The 23,051-nt window shown below is 39.8% G+C and overlaps 1 protein-coding gene across 1 annotated transcript; it reads left to right on the top strand.

Moving 5' to 3' along the window:
* Positions 1 to 16,565: 16,565 nt before the first annotated feature.
* On the top strand, positions 16,566 to 17,471 carry LOC109153590. The gene is made up of 3 exons (XM_019301444.1): positions 16,566 to 16,705; positions 16,790 to 17,076; positions 17,254 to 17,471. Exons 1-3 carry the CDS (start codon positions 16,566 to 16,568, stop codon positions 17,469 to 17,471), a joined length of 645 nt encoding a protein of 214 aa, XP_019156989.1.
* Positions 17,472 to 23,051: the final 5,580 nt, after the last annotated feature.

The following is a 23,051-nucleotide window of genomic DNA, read 5'->3' as shown; positions in this document are numbered from 1 at the left end:
TGTTTAGGTCTTTCTTGGTGAAGATGTACTTTAGGCTCTTATGGTCCGTGTAAATCTTGCATTGCACCCCATATAAGTAATGCCTCCAAATCTTTAGTGCGAACACGATAGCGGCTAGTTCAAGGTCGTGGGTGGGGTAGTTCTCTTCGTGGGTTTTGAGTTGCCTGGATGCGTATGCTATTACCCTGCCTTTTTGCATTAGCACGCACCCAAATCCCTTTTTGGACGCGTCACTGAAGACCTCGAACCCTTCCTCCCCGAAGGGGATGGCGAGCACGGGTGCCGTGGTCAGCTTATCCTTCAATTCTTGAAAGGCCGAGATGCAGTCATTGTCCCATCGGAAGGGGGTTTCCTTTTTCATGAGTTTGTTGAGGGGTTGGGCTATCCTGGTGAAGTCGGGTACAAACCTCCTGTAGTAGCCAGCCAAGCTTAGGAAGCTTCGGACTTCTGAGAGTGAGCTCGGTGTGGTCCATTCCTTAACGTCACGGATTTTGGCGGGGTCCACCTTAATTCCTTCCTTGGCTATCACGTGGCCTAGGAAGGCCACACTGTCTTTCCAAAATTCGCATTTAGTGAACTTGGCGTATAGTTGGTGCTCTCTCAGGGTCTGCAGGGTTATGCGGAGGTGTCTTTCATGTTCTTCCTTGTTTCGGGAGTAGACTAGGATGTCGTCAATGAATACAGTGACGAAGTCATCCAAGTGGGGTCGGAATACTCGGTTCATGAGGTCCATGAATATGGCGGGTGCGTTGGTGAGTCCAAAGGGCATTACTGTGAATTCATAGTGGCCGTAACGTGTCCGGAAGGCTGTTTTCTGAATGTCTGGTTTGGCCACTTGTATTTGGTGATATCCGGACCTTAGGTCAATTTTTGAGAATACCCCTGCCCCTTTTAGTTAGTCGAACAAGTCATCGATCCGGGGGAGGGGGTACCTATTCTTTATTGTGGCTTGGTTAAGTTCTCGGTAGTTGATGCACAGGCGCATGCTTCCATCCTTCTTTTTAAAAAATAGTACTGGTGCCCCCCATGGGGAGGTGCTGGGGCGGATGTACCCTTTATCTAGCAATTCATGTAGTTGTGTTTTCAGTTCCTTCATTTCTTTTGGTGCCAACCTGTAGGGTGGTTTAGAGATCGGGGCAGCGCCAGGTATGAGGCCTATGGTGAACTCGACTTCTCTGACTGGGGGTGCCCTGGGGATTTCATCCCGGAAGACGCCGGTGAATTCGTTTACCACTGGAATGGTTTGTGGTCCGGGGGTTTTGGTGTTGATGTCCTCGACCGAGCATAGGAAGGCCTCGCTTCCCTTGTTTAGGTATTTCTTCATTTTCATCATGTTCACCAATTTGATCCCTGATTCCTGGGGGGTCCCGCGGTGTGATACCCTTTTACTGTTTGGTCCCCGTATGACCACTTTTTGTTTTCCGCATAGAATTTGCGCTTGGAATTTTCCTAGCCAGTCCATGCCCAAGATCACTTGTACCCCATCCAGTTTGAATTGTATTAAGTTGTTGGGAAATTCCACCCCTTGGATGGTAATCATTACGTTCTCGTACATGCGGTCGCATTTTATGATTTCGCCGGAGGCCACCTTGACCTGAAGTCGGACCTTGGTGCTGGTGTTAAGGCCGAGCTGAGTGGCAAACTCGGTTACTATAAACGAGTTGGTAGCCCCTGAGTCAAACAATATAGTGGCGGGGGTGGCGTGTACCAGGAAGGTTCCGGAGACTATGTTGTTGTCTCCGATCCTGGCTTTGCTTAGAGTAAGGATCCTTTCCTGAATGGTTGGCGTTGAGACCTTGTGAGGTGAGATGGCCCTGGGGTTCTTAGGCCCTCGGGTGGGGTTTGTGTGATCCCCCTTAGGTTTACTTTTGTACCCCAGACGTGTCTCCCGGGGTTGGTTTGATACTTGTTGTAGTTGGGATTCCTTGGCATAGGCTTCCCCGAGGGTTCCTGGCTCTTGTGTGGCCAGGGCTTTTTGGTGTTCGGGATCAAGGCCTGTTATGAACTTCTTGATCTAGATCCTCTCGGTGGGTACTAGCTCGGGGATGAGGCGGGCCAGCCGGTGGAATCGTTGGTAGTATTCCGTGATTGGGGTTGCACCTTGTTTTAGGTGGAGGAACTCTTCATATATGGTGGCTCTTAGATGATTGGGGTAGAATTGTTCTCGTAGTCGTGTTTTTAGGGTTTCCCAGTTAAATTCGTGGTTTTGTTCACATGCGGGTCCCTCGTGGGCCCACCAGGCATCGGCCTCGTGCCTGAAGTAGAAGGAGGCTATTCTGACTTGGTGGTCTTCTGGGCATTCGGTTGTCCGGAATATCTTGTCAAAAGTTCCGATCCATTCCTCGAGGACCGTGGGGCCTTCGTTCCCCGAGAAGGTGGGTGGTTGATGCGCCGAGACATGGTTGTGGATTTCCAAGTTCTCGTTTGTTGGTAAGGGTTGGGGAATGGTAGTACTCAGTGCCTGGGCAATTTGGGCCAGGCGTTGTAGATTCTCTGTCAAGAATTCCTGAGTAGGGAGATTCGGTGTTCCTGTCTGTCTCCTTTTCGGTGCCATCCTGGTGTTCATGGGTCGATGTTATTTTGTATTCTCACTTTGATGCAATAAGTGAAGGGGGAGTTTCTTTAAGTCAGAGAGGGATTAAGTGAGGGGGGTTATGTGTAGGTTTCACAATCTCACCGCGCGTCCTACGATTCCTAAATCTTATGTTCCTAAGTACCTAGAGTTTAAGCTTAGTGTCCTAAAGTCTGGTCTTAAGAGTCTCATCCTAGGGTCAAACTTAGGCTCTGATACCAACTGTAACACCCCAGATTTTCAAGACTTTTAAAACTTATATAATAAAGATAGAATCACATTAAATCCCAAATTACGATACAAAGAGTACGAGGTGCTATGCCACACCCGAGCTAGAGAACTCGGGTGCACTGGCTAAATTCTAAAACCTCAATCAGTATCAATACTAAATCATGGCACGCAGGCCGAAAAGGGAAAACTATCTAAGCTACGCCTCAAGCTTCTAACGCGCTCCAGTGATCTACTCGTCTGTGCCTGAAAGCCAAATATATCTGTTCAGCGAGAGATGTTAGTAACCCACTCCGACGCGTTGAAATACAATACATATAGACATATATATAGATATACGAAAAACCATTTCAAAGCATGAAGATATATCCTAAGAGACTCTAGCTTTCAAAACAGGGAATAGACTCAACAAATAGGGCTTAGCACAGACAACGGACATAATCACGCATAAACAATCCACAAGCATAGGGAAACAGGCAAGGCAGATAAAGATAAGCACAGTTAATATCCATAACCCAACATATACGATTCCCGGCATAAATCCCAAAGTCACCTCCCGAGACACTCATAACAACAACTCATCCATATCTCATCACATAGCACACTTTGTTGGCGCCACAGGACCAATCGCATGCCCATACATGAGGGTCAGCGCATATAGCTCTGACACGGCCCCGCAGCACCTTGCCCCGTATCGCAACACGGAGGGGTCGATCGCAACCGACCGATGAACCGCAGCTCATGTAGAAACGTTTGATCGCAACCAAACGGTGGACCGCAGCCCAAGAGTGTAAATCTGACCGCAGCCAGCTTCTGAACCGCAGCTCAGGAATGAACAATCCGATCGCAACCGAATTGGGGTATCATGCACACATAACACATAGCAAGCACATGCAACCCACATTAACACTTTGGGAAGGGGGAGAAAACGTATAACAAAACTTATGCGTGATCCTTCACATACTAAGAATAATCCTAAGGGGTTCATACTTCTTTCACCTAGGTCAACAGGATACCAATTCAACTAGCTTGCAATATATAAGACTCATACAACCTACGAACGGTACCCGAAATATCAAACTAGACATGGGCACGACAGACGGAATCCGTTGGGACACCATGAGGGTCGGGGGAACATCAAACGGGGAAGCCAAAATCCCAAATGGGGTACAAACCAGCGGGTAGCCGGTGGGTGAGGGATCACCCGCCGGCAGCACTGTTCCGGCAGCGGGTGCCCGGCGGGCGGCGGCAGCCGGCGTTGCCCAAATAGGCCGCGGGTAGGTGGCGGGTCCCCTACCCCCACCTACCCCCCACTGACTCTTTTTCACCAAAAACGCCCCGGGAACCTTTGTGGAACCCGAAACCATGCTTAGACACTTTCAAACGCAATTGATAACACACGTAGACAATTAACGGATCAAAATCAAGAAACATATGGCACATAACCTATCATGCATTTCTAAACATAATCAACACCCAATCATGCGAATTCCCACCCAATATACCAAGAATAATACCATACGAATTCCACGATATACCTAGGGTTCTAATTATTTTTAAATCAACAAGAACACAATTCATCTTCCAAAATCAAGATTCGGTAGGAATATCATATAATGTTAGGAATAAAGTGTAATGGTTTTGATATGCCAAATTTGTATTTGTAGATCCCCCAATTTTATTTTATAGGTCTAGCAGAGTCTTAGACCATGATCGGGAAATTATTTAATTATGAAAAGAGAAAAACAGAGGAAGATGGATGAAAATCGAAGAAGAAGATATAAAGCCGAAAATCAAGAATTTGTCTGGAGAAAATGACAAATTGAAGAAGAAGATGAATGATACAATAATTCACGTCAATGCTACTCAAAGAAGATATCCCAGAAGAATTTTCGTGAAGAAAATTAATATTGGAAGAATGCATGAAATTGACTTGGAGATCAAGCATCTATGGAAAGAAAGGAGTACATCAAATGTGATTGGAGATTTAATCAAACGCTACAGACGAAGTGGATGATGCTTGATATATTATGCGAAATGGCTCAAGTTTAAAACTCACCATCAACAATTTTACAAGGTAAAATTTGAGAGGCCAAATTAAATTAATCTGATGGAGTTGGGCGCTAGTTCAAAGGAAATGGGAGCCGATTTCATAGCAATTGAAATTGGGAGCTAGTTCGAAGCAATTGAAATTGGGAGCCAGTTTCAGAGAAATTGAAATCAATTGAAATTGGGAGCAAGTTTCACATGAGAATCAATTCAAGATGGGAGCCAATGTAGAATTGAAATTGGGAGCCAATTGAGATATGGGATGCAATTTCAAGTTGGGGACCGATTCAAAGAAGACATGGAGATCAAATTGAATTGAGATGTAATTCAATACCAGGAGAAGGGAGCCAATTTCGATGTCAAAGTCAACAATTCAAATTGGGAAGCAATTGAAAGCACCAGGAGCAGTTTGGGAGCCAATTGCAAGTCAAAGTCAATTGGGAGCCAATTACAATGGAGAAATTCAAATTGGGTGCCAATTACAAGCCAATTGAAATTGGGTGTCAATTACAAAGGAGAAATTCAAATTGGGTGGAAGTTCAAAGCCAGTTTGAAGTCTGAGAACACCCAGACGTAAGAATGAAGAAGATGAAGATGAACTTACAGTGAAAATATTCTCACAAGGAAAAATACTAGTTTAACTAGTATGGGATTAAATTGAAGAATATTTTTAAATCCCAAAGATACAAAGACCACTTCAGAGCTAATCAGAGAAGCCGTTCTACACCCAGATATTCCCACTCAACGTAAAACCAGAGGAAATATCAGATGAAGTTTGAGAACCCATTTACATGGAGATGAAGCTCTAACAATGGCTAGCTTATCCTTTCTAACATCTCTGCAGAAGATAAGATAAGATCTCTGACAAAAAGATACAAGATTTCAAAAATGAGAGCGTCTCTTTCCAACGGACAGATTCTCATTACCAGCTATAAAATGATGAAGATATGAAGACTTGAAGATAGTGGAACTCACGAACAAGAGAGCAGAAAATTCGAAACTCATCAAGAGATCGAATAGAGCAATTAAGCTTGAAAAGAGCATAGAGCAAAAATCTCATTTGGTACAGAGCATACCAAAAATCTTCAAGTGAGAAGTGAGAAAAGAAAGAGAACTCAGAGAGCTTCAAAAGAGAAATATTCTGAGAGTTCTTAAACAGAGCAAAGCAGAGCAAAAATATCAAGTGCTTTACTTGATATATTCACAGAGAGAAAACACTCAGAGCTATCAAGAGAAATCATTCCAGAGTGTTTATCTTCATCAAAGAGACCTGCGCATCATTGAAGATCATCTACAGAGTCTCAGAAGTTGGAAGCAAGACAACACTTGTTTTGGAGCAAAACAAGAGAAGGGAGGAAAGTAGCACGGAGCTGTGAAATCCTGGATTGTCACACGGAGCTGTGAGATCCGAAGGAGCAGTGTCGGAGGCACTGGGCGTGATTGGTGTGGGCTTGGTGATCAAAGCACCAGATCACGGGATACGTTTCTACCGGAGTGTGGAAGACAGGGGGAAAGTAACGCGGAGTCGTGAAATCCTGGGATAGTAGCGCGGCGACGTGAAACCCGAAGCAGCAGTGTGGTGTCACTGGGCGTGATTAGTGCGGGCTTTGTGATCAAAGCACTAGATCACGGAAATTCATTGTATCTTGGAACCAAGAAGTGGTAGATATAGTGAATTTCTCTTGGAGATAAGAGCAAGTGGAGTAGGAGGATTACACCACCTCGCGAACCACTATAATTGTCTTGTGTTCTTTACTGCTTTCTTTACTTACCGCTCTTTACATATTCGCTCTACACGAGATATACTGCTCACACAATCTCACACACACTTTATGTTTATTTATTTCCGCTATGCACCATACTCTAACAATCTAGTTAAGAGTTTTGGTTTATCTCTGTCTTAGCAATTGTTGTGCTGTGCGAAAAAGTTTGAAAGTCTATTCACCCCCCCCCCCCCCCCCTCTAGACTTTCACCTTACCTCTTTTGGGACCAACATATAACTATCAAGAACCTCATATAATCATTAAGAACATCAAGAACACCATATAATTATCAAGAACGTTATATAATCGTCAAGAACACCATAATTATCAAGAACCTCTCATCATCAAGATCACCCATGGAATCATCCCACCAATCATCAATAATAATATCACAAATCATCAATACACAATAATATGGGGAAATCCTAAGAGGGGAATCATAGCTATGAAAATAGGTTTTGTTGAGACATGGGTTACCTCTTAGCCTTAATTGATTCCTTGGCTATGAAGGGTCTTTCTTTAAGCTTTCTCGTTTCTTGATTTCTCCTAGGGAATTCTTGGAATTCTTGGTGTGGTGAGAGATTATTGTGGTGGGGATTCTAGGTGCCTCCTTATGTTCCCTATTTATATATCTAAGAGTCTTACTTAGGCCTAATTACTATAGGTTTGCTAACTCTATTCCTTTTGGGACTAAGGATTGGGTTTAGGGATAAGGGCCCGTGGACTATGGTGGGCCTTTCCTAATTAATTATTGTGATTTAATTCTTTCTTTTGGGTAATTGGTTAAATGATTAATTGGTTTTAGGGATCGTAACACGGGGTGTTACAGCGCAACACACCACCTAGGGGCTGGTCTGTCAGGACACGGATGGTATGCGCTTGGAAGTAAGGAGCCAGCTTCCCTACAATGATTATCAGGGCCTATACCACATTTTCGAGGGGGGTATACCGAATCTCTGCGGACTCCAAGGATCGACTGACATAGTAAACCGGGTGTTGGACCCGCTCCTATTCTCGGACGAGCACTTAGCTGACGGCCTTCAGAGACGCAGCTAAGTATAAGTAGAGAGGCTCGCCCACTTGTGGGGTGGAGAACACGGGGTGTGTTGATAAATACCCATTTAATTCCTCGAACGACTCTTGGCACTCACTCGTCCACACAAAGCCCTCCTTTTTCTTCATGGCCTCGAAGAAAGGTATTGTCTTGTCAGCCGACTTGCTGAGGAAGCAGATAAGAGCGGCAAGTTGACCTGTCGACCTCTGAAGGTCTTTTATGGAGCCAGGAGGTTGCATGTCCACTATTGCCTTGACTTTCTCTGGATTCGGATCGATTCCCCTCTTGGTCACCATATATCCTAGGAACTTTCCCCCTTGTATTGCAAAAGCTCACTTCTTGGGGTTAAGTCGTAAATTGTATTTTAGCATTACATGGAAACATTCGGCCACATCCTGGGCATGGCTTGATTCCTCTTTGCTTTTGACCAGCATGTCATCCACGTAGGCTGCTATGGATTTTCCCAACAAACTCTGGAATAAGCGTGCGACCATTCTTGTGCACGTGGCCCCCGCGTTCTTGAGGCTAAAAGGCATTACTTAATAGCAGTACACACCGTCTGGGGTGATGAATGATGTCTTCTCTTCGTCTGCCTAGTGCATGTAGATCTGGTGATACCCTCGGAAGGCATCCATGAAACTTAATAAGGCCACCTTGCTGTCTCGTCTACCAACTGGTCAATTCACGACAAAGGGAAGGGGTCCTTTGGGTAGGCTTTATTGAGGTTGGTGTAATCGACGCACATTCGCCAAGAAGGTGGTTTTGGCACTACACCATGTTGGCAAGCCAGTCCGGATATTTTACCTCTCGAATGGCCTGCGGCCATCAGCGTATCCACCTCCTTCTTAAAAAACTCGCTCCGATCATTAGCCAGATATCTCATTTTCTGGATTACAGGTCGGGTCCATCGCAAGCTTGTGTGAGATGATGGTGCGATCCACACCGGGCATATCTTCCGGTCCCCACGCGAAGACCAATTGATTCTCTCGAAGTACTCGAATGACCTCTGCTCGTACACCCTCCTCGAGACCGACTCCTATCCGCACGCGTCTCTTGGGCTGTGCGGGGTCGATCTTAACCTCCTCCAGTTCAACCGTTGGCTCGGGTCGAGGGGGTATTGCTTTCTTAGTAACCTGCTCCGTGATTTCGTGCACCCGCATCTCTCATTTTCCTATCCGCCGACACGCTTGCAAGTAGCACTCACGGGCGGCCCTTTGATCACAACGGGCTACGCCTATCCCAGTCGGCGTTCGGAACTTCAGGCACAGGTGCTCCTAAATCCTCCAAGCATGGTCTCCTGAGGATCATGTTGTGTGAGCACGATAAATCAACCACGATGAACTTCATCTCCATCTTTCGGACGTAAGGATAGCTGCCGACCTCCACGGGCTGGGTGATGGAACCCTCTGCCTATATGGAATCCCCCGTGAAGCCAGCCAAGGGCGTTTTCACCGAGGTCAGCTGTTCCCGAGTCAAACCCAGTTTGGTGAAAGTCTCTAAGTATAGGATGTTGACGCTGCTTCCTGTGTCTATGAGCGCGTCCCGATGTGGCATCTGGCTAGTCGGCAAGTCTTTATCAGTGAAAGTAATCGGCTCTCGGCATACCTTCTTCGTGCTGCTCTCTCGGCCGTATACTGTCCCGAAGTATAACTGTCAGGCACATGTTTTTCGGGTCTTCGACGAGTCGCCGCCCACCGGACCGCCGACTATCATATTGATAACTAGTTTTTGCTTCCACTGTGCTTCCTCTTTCGCGGAGGTCGGTCGTTTGCCACGATCGCGGTTGGTCGACCTGGAAGGATTGTCATTCTCTTTAGGTTGAGCTGCAGCTTTCCTCTGCCACTGGTTGGGAGGTGGAGTACCCTGCTAAATGATCTCTTCCATGATCTTCTTCAAGTAGAAGCATTCTTCCGTGCTAGGGGTGTATGACTTGTGGTAACGGCAGTACTTGGCCGACTTGCCGGGGTCTGCCCCCTCGGGATGTCCATTCGACGAAGCCGGCGGCGGTGACGCACCCTCTTTGATTTCGTGCGCCGGATGAGGAGGGGGCGCCACTTCTGTCGAAGGAGCGCCTTCCTTCCGTGTGACTCGGTCGATTCGCTCGATATTTCTCTCTGGTCTCACCTTTTACCCGCTTGGACCCCGAGGCTCCCCTAGTTTCTCCGTGTCGCTTGTATTTAATCGCCTGCTCTGTGTTGGCCCGCTTGTTGGCCATGTGGATGGCTTCTGCATATGTGGCAGAGCGATTGTCTCGAAGGTCCTGGTACAACTGTCCAGACCAGAGCGATTCGATGAAGAACGTGAGTGCGGTTTGATCCTCTATTCCTCGACCTCCTCTATGACCTGTACTTCCTTTTTCCACCGGGCCAAGTAAGCCTTGAGCGACTCTCCTTCATTTTGATTGATATCACCGAGATGCGTGAGGTCCTTTTGAGGCTTGATGTTGGCCGCGTAATGACACATGAACCGGTCGGCCAAGTCATCGAAGCTGCGAATTGATCCTAGGGGGAGGGCGACGAGCCATCTCCAGGCTGGACCTTTTAGGGTCGGCAGGAAGGCGCGACACATAATTGGATGCTTTACCCCCAAGATCTGCATCTTTTCCTGGTAGCTCAGAAGGTGTTCCCATGGATCACCTGTCCCGTCGAAGGTAGCCTGCTCCGGGAACTTGAAATCTCCGGGTATTTTGTATGACATGATTTCAGCCGAGAAGAGCAAGGCAGTGAGCAAAACTCGACCGGGTGATTTGACTCTTCCTTCCATTTGATCCTTCACATTGCGTATTTCTGCACCAAATAGGCCATCTCGTCGGGGTTTCCGGTTCGATTCCCTGTGGACTTGAGACTCGACCTGCGGTCCTTCCTCTATTGCCTACTTCCTATCCGTCGACTTTGAGTCCTAGTCTTCCTCGAACGGGTTACCCTTTCTTTGGTGACCCCCCCTATCCTGTCGGCTAGGTCGGACTCTGCTTGGCGCCTTTTCACCAAATCGTTCTCGTGCGGGGCGTCAGGCGGCGTCCGGGCCTAACCTCGAATGTACTGACTGAACCGGCCGACCGCCGTTCCCTTGGTTCTCCCGGCCTCTGCCACCGCGTCCTGAAGGTTGGGCTTGATCCTATTGTGGCGCGCGGGGCGACTGGGAGCTCGACGGGGTCCTTCGCTCTTGTGTCGGTCCCGCCACGGCCGAGCGATGGCATCAATTTGGGTGGGCATGAGCGGCATCATGGGCGGTGGCGGCTGTCGAGGTGTTGAGTCATTCTCCTGCCCTCGCGAACTCCGTTAGCTCAGTTGTTATCGTAAGTCCACCCATGTGTTTCGTGCACTATGACTTCCAGAGGCATGGCTCCGCTCTTCTGCCATACCTTTCGATCTTCCGACCTTTGTGAATCTCCTCCATTGGATGCTTTCCGAACTCGCTCAGACAAAGAGGTAAACGCGACCTTTTGTCACGATCCCCACGGACGGTGCCCGTGTTGGTTTTAGGGTTTTTGGGCCTAAGGAGGTCCAACACAACCGTGGTTGGTGGATTCACCGTTAAAATGGAACTGCTAAAAGAGAAATAACTTGCTATGAATTTGGTACTTTACTTATACTTTCTGGTGATTCTATGCCCGAAGAAAGCTTGCTTTTACATTCTCCAAGGGGCCTATTCACTACCAAATGTACATATTCAAAGTGTAAATAAAGAATTAAAACACACAATAAATCACTAATTAATTAATCAACATAACTAATAAAACTAAAACATATATCTCAAATTTGGAGATTTTTAAAATTAAAATAGATACTTGATGCCCTTCATTATTAAAATCTTGATAATAGAAATAAGATAAAAGGAAAAACGGTGACGTAAATTATTTAATTTATTTCTTTTTATTTAATGAATTTGAACTTTAATATATATTTTGAGTTCATTTAATATTAACATAATTGATTGTTTTAAAAAAAATAGAGGGGGGCTAAAAGTGTATTTTATCCCTACTATATCAATATATACATGCATATTTACTAAAAAAAATTAGGGTGAGGCTAGGGGTGGGGTGGGGGTTGGGGGAGCCAGGGCACCCTTACCCCATAAGGTAGCTTCGTCCCTGCAAACTATGAAATCAACAAATTCATGATAATAATAAGGAAAAAGTGTCAAATAGATCATTTAACTTATTGTTTATGTGCAATTAAGTCACTAAACTTAAAAATGGCTATTTTGTGGTACAAATATATGTAGGGTTTACTTTTGATTTTAGTCAGGTCAAAGTGTATTTGAGTTCTTTGTAACTAGATGAAAAAATCGATGTATTATACGCTAAAAATGGATAATAAGTAAATGAGAAATTCAGTCTCAAAGTACACACATCTGAGTTGGGAAAATGGAGATAGGAAGGCGTGAAAGTTGCCTTATGTCCCACATTGGGAATGGATGTGACAAATCCCTTTTGAGTTTGAATTGTATAACATAAATACTCTCTCGCATTGGGTGGGTTGCAAATTTCGTTTGTTCCATTGTCTTTTCACTGTAATCTATTTTATCTTGGGAGTGTGACGCTATAAAACTCCTAGTACCCGGCCCTCCAAGGTAGCGAATAGGTTTTAAAGAAGTGTGTGTACACACGACTTAGATTTCCTTGTTTTCATTTTTATGTTCCCTCCTTGGAATTATTTCTAAAATTAAATCTTGCAATTTTTGGTTTTTATTGAAAAATTGACTTATTCGCCTACAAAAAAGTATGCAATTAAATCATCAAACAAACAAAATATATTCAATTGGGACACTTTTTATAATTTTTCAAGTAGAATCCGATCATATTGATTGCATGATATGTAATTATGTACTAAGAGTTGTCATTTCCTCTATCATACTAGTTAGGATGAAAGATTAAAATATTTTCAACTAAAATTGCATTAAAATAAATCATAAAAATATCTCAATTAAACCTATCTTGCTTGTTTGATAGTTTGATTCCACACTTTTTTTTTAGTTCAATGACCACTGGACCACTAGTGGAAATCATTAGATTTTCGATCAGCAAAACAGTGGTCGGAAAAAGTACATTTTTTGCATTTTTCCGGCGAAGGAGTGAGGTGGTCAGAACCGAACACTTATAGCGGTGGTCGAAATTTCCGACCACCATCTGCAAGGTGGTCAGAAATTCTGACCATTGTTTGTAGGTGGTCGGAAACTATCGGTGGTTTAATTTTTAAATAGGTTTTTTTTCCAACCACCAACAATGGTGATCGAAAATATCTTTATATATAGCTTCCCTGCATATTTCTAGATCAGTTTTCTCTGGTTTTTACCTCTTTCTATTGCTTTTTTTCATTGTTGCAGGTTTTCTTTGAATAAATCATGCATAATAGTGTTAAAATCAAGTTGTACTACATCATATCAAGCTAAGGTATGTGTTTACATTCTTATATCTACCATTTATTAAGACTTTTTTTAGATATAGGTTTGATTGTTTTAAGTATATTTTTGTCAATACTTATTTAGATTATTTATTTTAATATAATTGAACAATGTATACTGTGCATATATGTATATGTGTATGTATGTGAGTATGTTTATAATTATTTGTATATTTGTGTTTTCTTAAAATTGCATTTTATATGTGTGTCTATTTATTAGTATGTGTGTATAGAATTATTTAAAATATTAGTATTATTTGCAATATACTTATATATGTGTTTGTATTGTATATATGTTTTTGCAGTTGTTTTACATGGCTAATATACCTGAACATCGGAAATGGATGTATAAACGATTGTTGCCCGAAAAAAGGGGTACACTGATGAGCTATTAATGGGTGTTGAGGAATTTGTAAATTATGCAAGCACACTTCCTATATACGAGGCTTCAATGAAGATTAGGTGCCCATGTAGTAAGTGTAAGAATAAAGTACACTTGTCTACAGATGATTTTCGTGTTCATTTGTATAAGAAGGGTTGTGAACCAAATTATTGGATTTGGACATGTCACGATGAGCTTTCACCTTCAATACAACCACACATGAATGAGGGCCCTAGTGAAAATGACGAAAATGACCAAGATGAAGAGCCACATAGTAGTACAAGAAACTTTTATGATTTGTTAAATGCTGCGAAACAACCTTTATCAATGAATTTTGGTGAAGAAATAGAGTTGGCATATACATTGATGATGATGAATATCAAGACAACTTATAATATCCTGCAGGTAACAATGGATCAAATATTTTAGTATAATAACCGTATGATGGGTCCGGACTGTAACACCCCGTGTTACAACCTCCGAGTCTGGACTAATTATGGAATTAATTCCGATAATGTATAATTAAAAATGATTTAATTGGACTAGCATTCCCATTAATTAATTAGTGTGGTCCACAATGGATCACAAACCCTTATCCTTAACCGAGTCTTTAATTCGTTAGGAATAGGGAAAGTGGGCATTTACTATTCAGACTCTAGTTAGGACTCCTGAATCTATATATATGGGATTAAAAAGCATTTAGAAACCCTACCACGATTAATTCTACAACACGAGACATTCCCCGAGGAAACCTAGCAAGGGAATTCCCCACCGCCGAACCTAGGAAGATCAATTGGAAGAGGATCTTAGAGAAGAACCTAAGTAGCCAAGGATATTGATTAGGGCTAAGAGGTAACCCATGTTTTACAAAAACTATTATCCTTGCTATATCTTGATTATTGGCTCCTTTGATGTGTGATTCTGTGATTGAGTCTTGATAGAGCCTTGCCTAGGGTTTATATTGTCTTTATTTGATAATCTTGATGATCTTGATGCTATGATTGATTATATGTGTGATCTTGTATTTAATTATGTCTAGAGCTTGTCCCTCGGGTTTATATCGTGAATCTCGTATTATAATGTTTTTGGTGTTCTTGGGTGGGTTTATGCATGCTCGGGTATTGAGTCTAGCCTAGGATGATAAACATTATTTTTGTTGTTATTTTAAATAATTTTTTATAGTTAAGCTGCAAATAATTGATTAATTTTTATCTAATTTTATTTATTATTGACATAAGTAGTTTTGTTAATATTAATCTATTGTAAGATTGTTTTTATTAAATTTGTCTATTATTTGAATTATATTAGAACAATAATTCCTTAACCCCAATTTAATAAGATTATTATTATTATTATTATTATTATTATTATTATTATTATTATATTATCATATTAGATTAGATTAGATCTATCCATTTTGTTAGGATTAGGACTTTAATTAATAAAATATGAGAGAGGCGCAGCTTCATCCCCTCGGCTAACGAAGATTCGGTCCGGTCAGCTAAAGACCCGAAAGAAGAGCCGATCCTCATTCTCCTGCGACATCTATGCCAAGAATTGAATAGTGTAAGGAGAAGCAGTCGAAGGCTATAAATAAAGTTCGGTCGAAGTTCTTCAGGAAGCTCGACACAACCATTTATCACCTTCATCACCGATCACCGAATTTCATCACCATCACCATCACCATCTTAACACCCAAAAGCCATTCATCATCACCAATTCTATAAAAATTCAATCCAGAATAATTTCGGTCAGGCCCAGCGTGAGAGTCCGTAGCAAAAGTTCCGGCGACAACGAATTCTGGTTCGGCGGTGGAAGGAGTGTAGAGTTCGGCAGTAGTGCAGCAAGTTTCTGGTTTTCTTTCCTCTTGTCTTTCTTTTGAGAATTTAGTTGCAAGCATTTTCTTTCCATTGTTTTGTCTAGTTTTCCAGTATACTACTTGTGGGTGAAATTTGCATAACTTTTCATAATTCATTCCAATTCACACAATTGCTTAAAAGATTTGTTTAGTTGTTAGTATTTACCGTAGTGCATTTTTTTCCGGATTTGGTTGAGAAGTTTTTCACTGTCAATTAATATTTCCTGGTTCTGTTCCTTTCTCTTCAATTCGTACTACTTCTTGTTTTAATTATGTTATTCCTTTATTGTGAGCACACTAAATTAATTAGTCATTCCCTTTACTCTCTCTAATTATTCATTTTATCCTTTGATTAGTGTTGATAAATGAAGCATTGTGATTTAATTATTATTGCAAATTTTTCATAATTATGCACTGCTACTAGTTTAATTAATTTCTCTCGGAACTCGAACAATACACTATGGAAGTTTTACCGTAGTTATGTTTTCAATTCAATTCTATTTTAATTTATCTTACGCTTGGAACTGTGATTTGCAATTATCTTATTATTTGATATTCGTTTTGGATACTTAAAATTGTCAAGTTCGTTGCTTTAATTTGATAGTTCCTTGCTGCTATTTGATTTCGTTGTTATTTTTTAATCTTTCCTGACAATATTTTCTATTTGCAGTCTCATTTGGTTAAGTACATTTTGACTCTAAATTAGCTTTGAACCGTTAATTTGTCAAGTTTTTCATTTTAATTCCAAATTATTAAATTGCATACTATCAATTTCCTGTGGGATCGACCCTTGCCTTTGTACACTATAACTACACTGACTCGTGCACTTGCGAGGACATAAATATTAAAATTGTCTAACAATTTTTGGCGCCGTTGCCGGGGAATTCACCCAAGCTTAAATTCACAAGGAAAAAAACATTTTCTTTCCAAAGCAAAACATTTTTTTTTTGGGATGAGCCTTATTTGTTTAAATTTTTCCTGATCAAATAATTAGAAGGTGTATTCCTGAGTTTGAACAGCAAAATATTTTGAATCACAGTCACACTTTAAATTGCGGAGGACATTTTAGTGGGAAGAAAACTGCATCGAAAGTTTTGCAGTCCGGTTTTTATTGGCCCACTTTGTTCAAGGATGCATATGAATTTTGTGCTAAGTGTGATAGATGCCAGAGGACTGGTAATATAAGTAAGCGTCATGAAATGCCTCTCTAAAATATTCTAGTTGTTGACCTGTTTGTTGTTTGGGGAATTGATTTCATGGGGCCTTTTCCTACTTCCTTTGGTTATAATTATATTCTTGTGGCTGTTGATTATGTATCAAAATGGGTTGAAGCTGTAGCCACTAGGACAAATGATAGTAAAGTTGTTTTGAAATTTCTAAAAGATATTTTTGCCAGGTTTGGGACACACATAGCTATTATTAGCGATGAAGGTACCCACTTCTGTAATAAACTTTTTGCAGGTCTTTTGAAAAAATATAGCATTACTCATAAAGTAGCTACTCCATACCAATCACAAACCTCTGGTCAAGTAGAGGTGAGTAACAGACAAATCAAAGGAATACTGGAAAAAACGGTGAATCCTTCCCGGAAGGATTGGGCCATCAAATTGAATGATGCACTGTGGGCTTATAGGACAGCCTACAAGACTCTGATTGGCATGAGCTCATACAGGTTAGTATTTGGGAAAGCTTGTCATTTGCCAGTAGAGTTAGAACACAAAGCCTATTGGGCTATTAAAGTCCTAAATTTTGATTTGCAGAAGGCTGGTGGGTTTAGAAAATTGAATTTGAATGAATTAGATGAAATAAGAAATGAGGCCTATGACAACTCAAAAATCTATAAATAGAGGACTAAAGCTTATCATGATAAATTTATTTTGAGGAAAAATTTTGAACCTGGGATGAAAGTTTTGTTATTTAACTCTCGTTTGAGATTGTTTCCAGGTAAGTTAAAATCTTGGTGGACAGGGCCATTTGTGGTACGTGAAGTATTTTCCCATGGTGCCTGCGAGATTGAAAATCCAGACACAGGTGAAAAATTTAAGGTAAATGGGCAACGACTAAAACAGTACCTCGAGGGAGATCCCTCAGTCTTGAGTATTGATCAGATAGAGTTACAGGACTCTAAATGCCCATGTTGTCCAGCTACAGACAATTACTGAAGCGCTATTGTGAGGCAACCCAATTCTCTTCCCCTTTTCTCCTTTATTTTCATGTTGTTTGTGTTTCTCTTATACTTTTTGTTTGTTCTCAACATTGCGGACAATGTTTGAAATAAGTGTGGGGAGGGGATTTCTATTTTGTAATATTTGTCAATCTCTTTTAAAAAAAATTATTTTACTTTTAAAAATAATAAGAACTTGAGCCTTTACCCAATAAGTCTTTTGACTAGCCTATGATGAAAATTATACATGTTTTGTCAACTCTTAGTGTGTATATTGCATGTGGCTAGTTGTTAATTTCTTTTATTTTGAATAATTTTGCCAAAGAAAAAAATTGAAAAATTAAAATAAAATACAAAAAAAAAAACAAAACAATATATATATATATATATATATATATATATATATATGTATGTATATATATATATATATATATATGTATGTATATATATATATATATATATATATATATATATATATATATATATATATATATATATATATATAGATTTTGAAAATCACAAATACCGTTATATGTTTATGCATTTTTTTTAATAGTTTATATGTTAGTTTCACTTTATATTACCTTTTTCAAATTCTTAAATAGTTCTTGAGTGCTATAAATTGTGGTGTAGTGTGTTGGTTCGAGGATCATCTTTGTGGCATAAGTGAGGTGAAAAGAAAAGATTATAAAAAAGATATTAAAAAAAATAAAAATAAATGAGAGTGTTCGGTTATTAAGTTATTTATTTTGCAAATCTAAGAGATTCTACTCCGCTGAATCAGCCATCTATACACATGTATAATAAATAAATCAATAAGTGTTGTGGTCTGTTTTATGAGTACACACAAAATTGAAAACCCAAACAAGTCTGGCGTAAAATGGCGAGGTTTTTGGGGAAGTTTTCTTTGGAAAAAGTCAAAATAGAAAAATAATGAGTGAACTTTGAAAGAGACGAGCATTTGCATTTTAATTTTAATAAATGTCTCGATCCTTGTTTCCTTCATGTTTTGCATCTGCACTGTGATAGAATGATTTCGAATTTGGTTTAGGTTATATTTTGTGAAATTTTCGTATTTACTTTATTGAGTTTTTGTATAGCTCATATAAGGGGTATTAGCACACGAGCACAAGTTTTATATTTATTTTAGTTGCTAAAGATTTTAATTTCTAGTCAATTATTTTATGCACTCTTTGAGTTGACATTAATTTTGCATTGATGAGGCAAATAAATTTGAAAGGCTATTTGGGTACAACTCGATCTAATACTTGCTTTTATTTTAATTTCTTTTCTTGTTAATAATGTTTTTGTTTGAGGACAAGCAAATAAATAAGTGTGGGAAGATTTGATAAAAATTATTTTTGTTGTTATTTTAACTAATTTTTTATAGTTAAGCTGCAAATAATTGATTAATTTTTATCTAATTTTATTTATTATTGACATAAGTAGTTTTGTTAATATTAATCTATTGTAAGATTGTTTTTATTAAATTTGTCTATTATTTGAATTATATTAGAACAATAATTCCTTAACCCCAATTTAATAAGATTATTATTATTATTATTATTATTATTATTATTATTATTATTATTATTATTATTATATTATCATATTAGATTAGATTAGATCTGTCCATTTTGTTAGGATTAGGACTTTAATTAATAAAATATGAGAGAGGCGCAGCTTCATCCCATCGGCTAACGAAGATTCGGTCCGGTCAGCTAAAGACCCGAAAGAAGAGCCGATCCTCATTCTCCTACGACATCTATGTCAAGAATTGAATAGTGTAAGGAGAAGCAGTCGAAGGCTATAAATAAAGTTCGGCCGAAGTTCTTCAGGAAGCTCGACACAGCCATTTATCACCTTCATCACCGATCACCGAATTTCATCACCATCACCATCACCATCTTAACACCCAAAAGCCATTCATCATCACCAATTCCATAAAAATTCAATGCAGAAAAATTTCGGTCAGGCCCAGCGTGAGAGTCCGTAGCAAAAGTTCCGGCGGCAACGAATTCTATTTCGGCGGTGGAAGGAGTGTAGAGTTCGGCAGTAGTGCAACAAGTTTCTGGTTTTCTTTCCTCTTGTCTTTATTTTGAGAATTTAGTTGCAAGCATTTTCCTTCCATTGTTTTGTCTAGTTTTCCAGTATACTACTTGTGGGTGAAATTTGCATAACTTTTCATAATTCATTCCAATTCACACAATTGCTTAAAAGATTTGTTTAGTTGTTAGTATTTACCGTAGTGCATTTTTTTCCGGATTTGGTTGAGAAGTTTTTCACTGTCAATTAATATTTCCTGGTTCTGTTCCTTTCTCTTCAATTCGTACTACTTCTTGTTTTAATTCTGTTATTCCTTTATTGTGAGCACACTAAATTAATTAGTCATTCCCTTTACTCTCTCTAATTATTCATTTTATCCATTGATTAGTGTTGGGAAATGAAGCATTGTGATTTAATTATTATTGCAAATTTCATAATTATGCATTGCTACTAGTTTAATTAATTTCTCTCAGAACTCGAACAATACACTATGGAAGTTTTACCGTAGTTATGTTTTTAATTCAATTCTATTTTAATTTATCTTACGCTTGGAACTGTGATTTGAAATTATCTTATTATTTGATATTCGTTTTGGATACTTAAAATTGTCAAGTTCGTTGCTTTAATTTGATAGTCCCTTGCTGCTATTTGATTTCGTTGTTATTTTATTATCTTTCCTGACAATATTTTCTATTTGCATTCTCATTTGGTTAAGTACATTTTGACTCTAAATTAGCTTTGAACCGTTAATTTGTCAAGTTTGTCATTTTAATTCCAAATGATTAAATTGCATACTATCAATTTCCTGTGGGATCGACCCTTGCCTTTGTACACTATAACTACACTGACTCGTGCACTTGCGAGGACATAAATATTAAAATTGTCTAACAATTTTTGGCGTCGTTGCCGGGGAATTGTTTATTTTGCAATTTAATTCTGTTCTTTTTTTTTCGTTAATTGCTTGATTGTTTCTCCCTATCCCTTCATTATTGTCATTTTTTTTATTCTTTAATCTTTGCATTTTATTTAATCCATTCGTCTATTTAAAAAATTGCTTTATATTTGTTTTTGATTTCTGTATTCTCTTTATTTAATTTTCCCATTCCTTAACCGCTTGATTTTTTATTCTATCACTTTATTATTGTCGTTGATTATCCTTTTTAATATTGCTATGTATTGAAGTCATTAGTCCGTTTAAAAACTGCTTACTATCTGTTTTTGTTTTTCCTATATCTTGATTTATTTTTATTTTGTTTTCCTTTTTCTAAGTAATTGTTCCTCGGAACTCGAACAATACACTATGGAAGTTTTACCGTAGTTATGTTTTTAATTCAATTCTATTTTAATTTATCTTACGCATGGAGCTGTGGTTTGCAATTATCTTATTATTTGATATTCGTTTTGGATACTTAAAATTGTCAAGTTCGTTGCTTTAATTTGATAGTCCCTTGGTGCTATTTGATTTCGTTGTTATTTTATTATCTTTCCTGACAATATTTTATATTTGCAGTCTCATTTGGTTAAGTACATTTTGACTCTAAATTAGCTTTGAACCGTTAATTTGTCAAGTTTGTCATTTTAATTCCAAATTATTAAATTGCATACTATCAACCCTTGACTTTGCACACTATAACTACACTGACTCGTGCACTTGCGAGGACATAAATATTAAAATTGTCTAACAATTTTTGGCGCCGTTGCCGGGGAATTCACCCAAGCTTAAATTCACAAGGAAAAAAACATTTTCTTTCCAAAGCAAAACATTTTTTTTGGGATGAGCCTTATTTGTTTAAAATTTGTCCTGATCAAATAATTAGAAGGTGTATTCCTGAGTTTGAACAGCAAAATATTTTGAATCACAGTCACACTTTAAATTGCGGAGGACATTTTAGTGGGAAGAAAACTGCATCGAAAGTTTTGCAGTCCGGTTTTTATTGGCCCACTTTGTTCAAGGATGCATATGAATTTTGTGCTAAGTGTGATAGATGCCAGTGGACTGGTAATATAAGTAAGCGTCATGAAATGCCTCTCTCAAATATTCTAGTTGTTGACCTGTTTGATGTTTGGGGAATTGATTTCATGGGGCCGTTTCCTACTTCCTTTGGTTATAATTATATTCTTGTGGCTATTGATTATGTATCAAAATGGGTTGAAGTTGTAGCCACTAGGACAAATGATAGTAAAGTTGTTTTGAAATTTCTGAAAGATATTTTTGCCACGTTTGGGAACCCAGAGCTATTATTAGCGATGAAGGTACCCACTTCTGTAATAAACTTTTTGCATGTCTTTTGAAAAAATATGCTTTACTCATAAAGTAGCTACTCCATACCATCCACAAAATATGGCATTACCCACATGGTTTTGGGTTCCACGTATAAACCCCGAACCAGGATTTTATCTTCGTACAGTGGGGAGTAGGTGGGGGGACGAATCCCCACCACTTACCCACTGCCTGGCTACCCGTATTCCAGCGGGCAGTGGCCTGCCCGCCGGCCACCCGCTGGAAAGTGTGTGTGTGTGACGGGATGTTTTCCCCCGTTTGACGTTTCCCCGTGTCCCGTTGTGCTCCATTGTACCCCGTTTGATGTTTATTATTCTTGTATGATGTTTTGAGTACCGTTCTAGGAATTTGTGTGTAGTGTGTGTCGTTCGTTAATGTGCCTTGATTATTATTGTTGATTGATTGAACGATGATGGGTGTTGTGATCATTGCGCAATGATCGGTATGACCGATGATGATGAGAATGTGATTCGTGGAAATGAATTGTTGGCGGAAAGCACAACAAGTGCTCGGTTACCGTGCTAAAGTCCCGGACCACCCCTTAGACTTACTGGCTAAAAGCTTGGGTCAGGGTATAAGCGCCGCGGTGTCATGTCAGAGCTATATGCGCTGACGCCATGGTATTGGTGCTAGAGGCACGGACCATGCGAATGACACTTCGGTGCTACCATGTTGGTGGACTTGTTGGTGGTTATGGAGTGGGGCATGTAGTTGCTCCGAATGAATAAGGGAGGCAATATAAGGGTGGCCTGGAGATACAGGTTGGAACTGATATAAGGATGGAGAGGAGTAAAGGTTGGAACTTGGTATAAGGTTGGAAGATGGACGGTGTGCTTTGATGATTGTTTGCTAATTGATTGTCATTGGATCCCGTTGTTGCCTTTAATTGCTATTTATGAGCTTACTTGCCTATTATGTCTTGTCTTGTGTTCTTAGGATGCATGCTAGTCTTTATGATTGCTTTATAGTGTCAAGTCTATTGTTGTGTCTTGAGTCTTGATCTTGGTTTAAAGCTAGAGTTGCTTAGGTTATATATGTATTCCGGATTCAAAATGATTTTCTTATATCTACATATATTGTACTTAACGTGTGGGAGTGAGTTACCAGCATTATTCGCTGACGGTTGTTACACCGTATGTTTTTCAGGTGCTAATCATTAGCTACGAAGTGCGCTAGTTGGACCTGTGGACTTAGCTTAGTTAGTTTTAGCATTAGTAGATGGCCTGTGTGCCTTGGATTGTATTTGAATAT

The sequence above is a fragment of the Ipomoea nil genome, unplaced genomic scaffold (assembly GCF_001879475.1).
Source record: "Ipomoea nil cultivar Tokyo-kokei standard unplaced genomic scaffold, Asagao_1.1 scaffold2510, whole genome shotgun sequence".
NCBI lineage: Eukaryota > Viridiplantae > Streptophyta > Magnoliopsida > Solanales > Convolvulaceae > Ipomoea > Ipomoea nil.
This window is presented reverse-complemented; position numbering and strand designations above follow the sequence as displayed.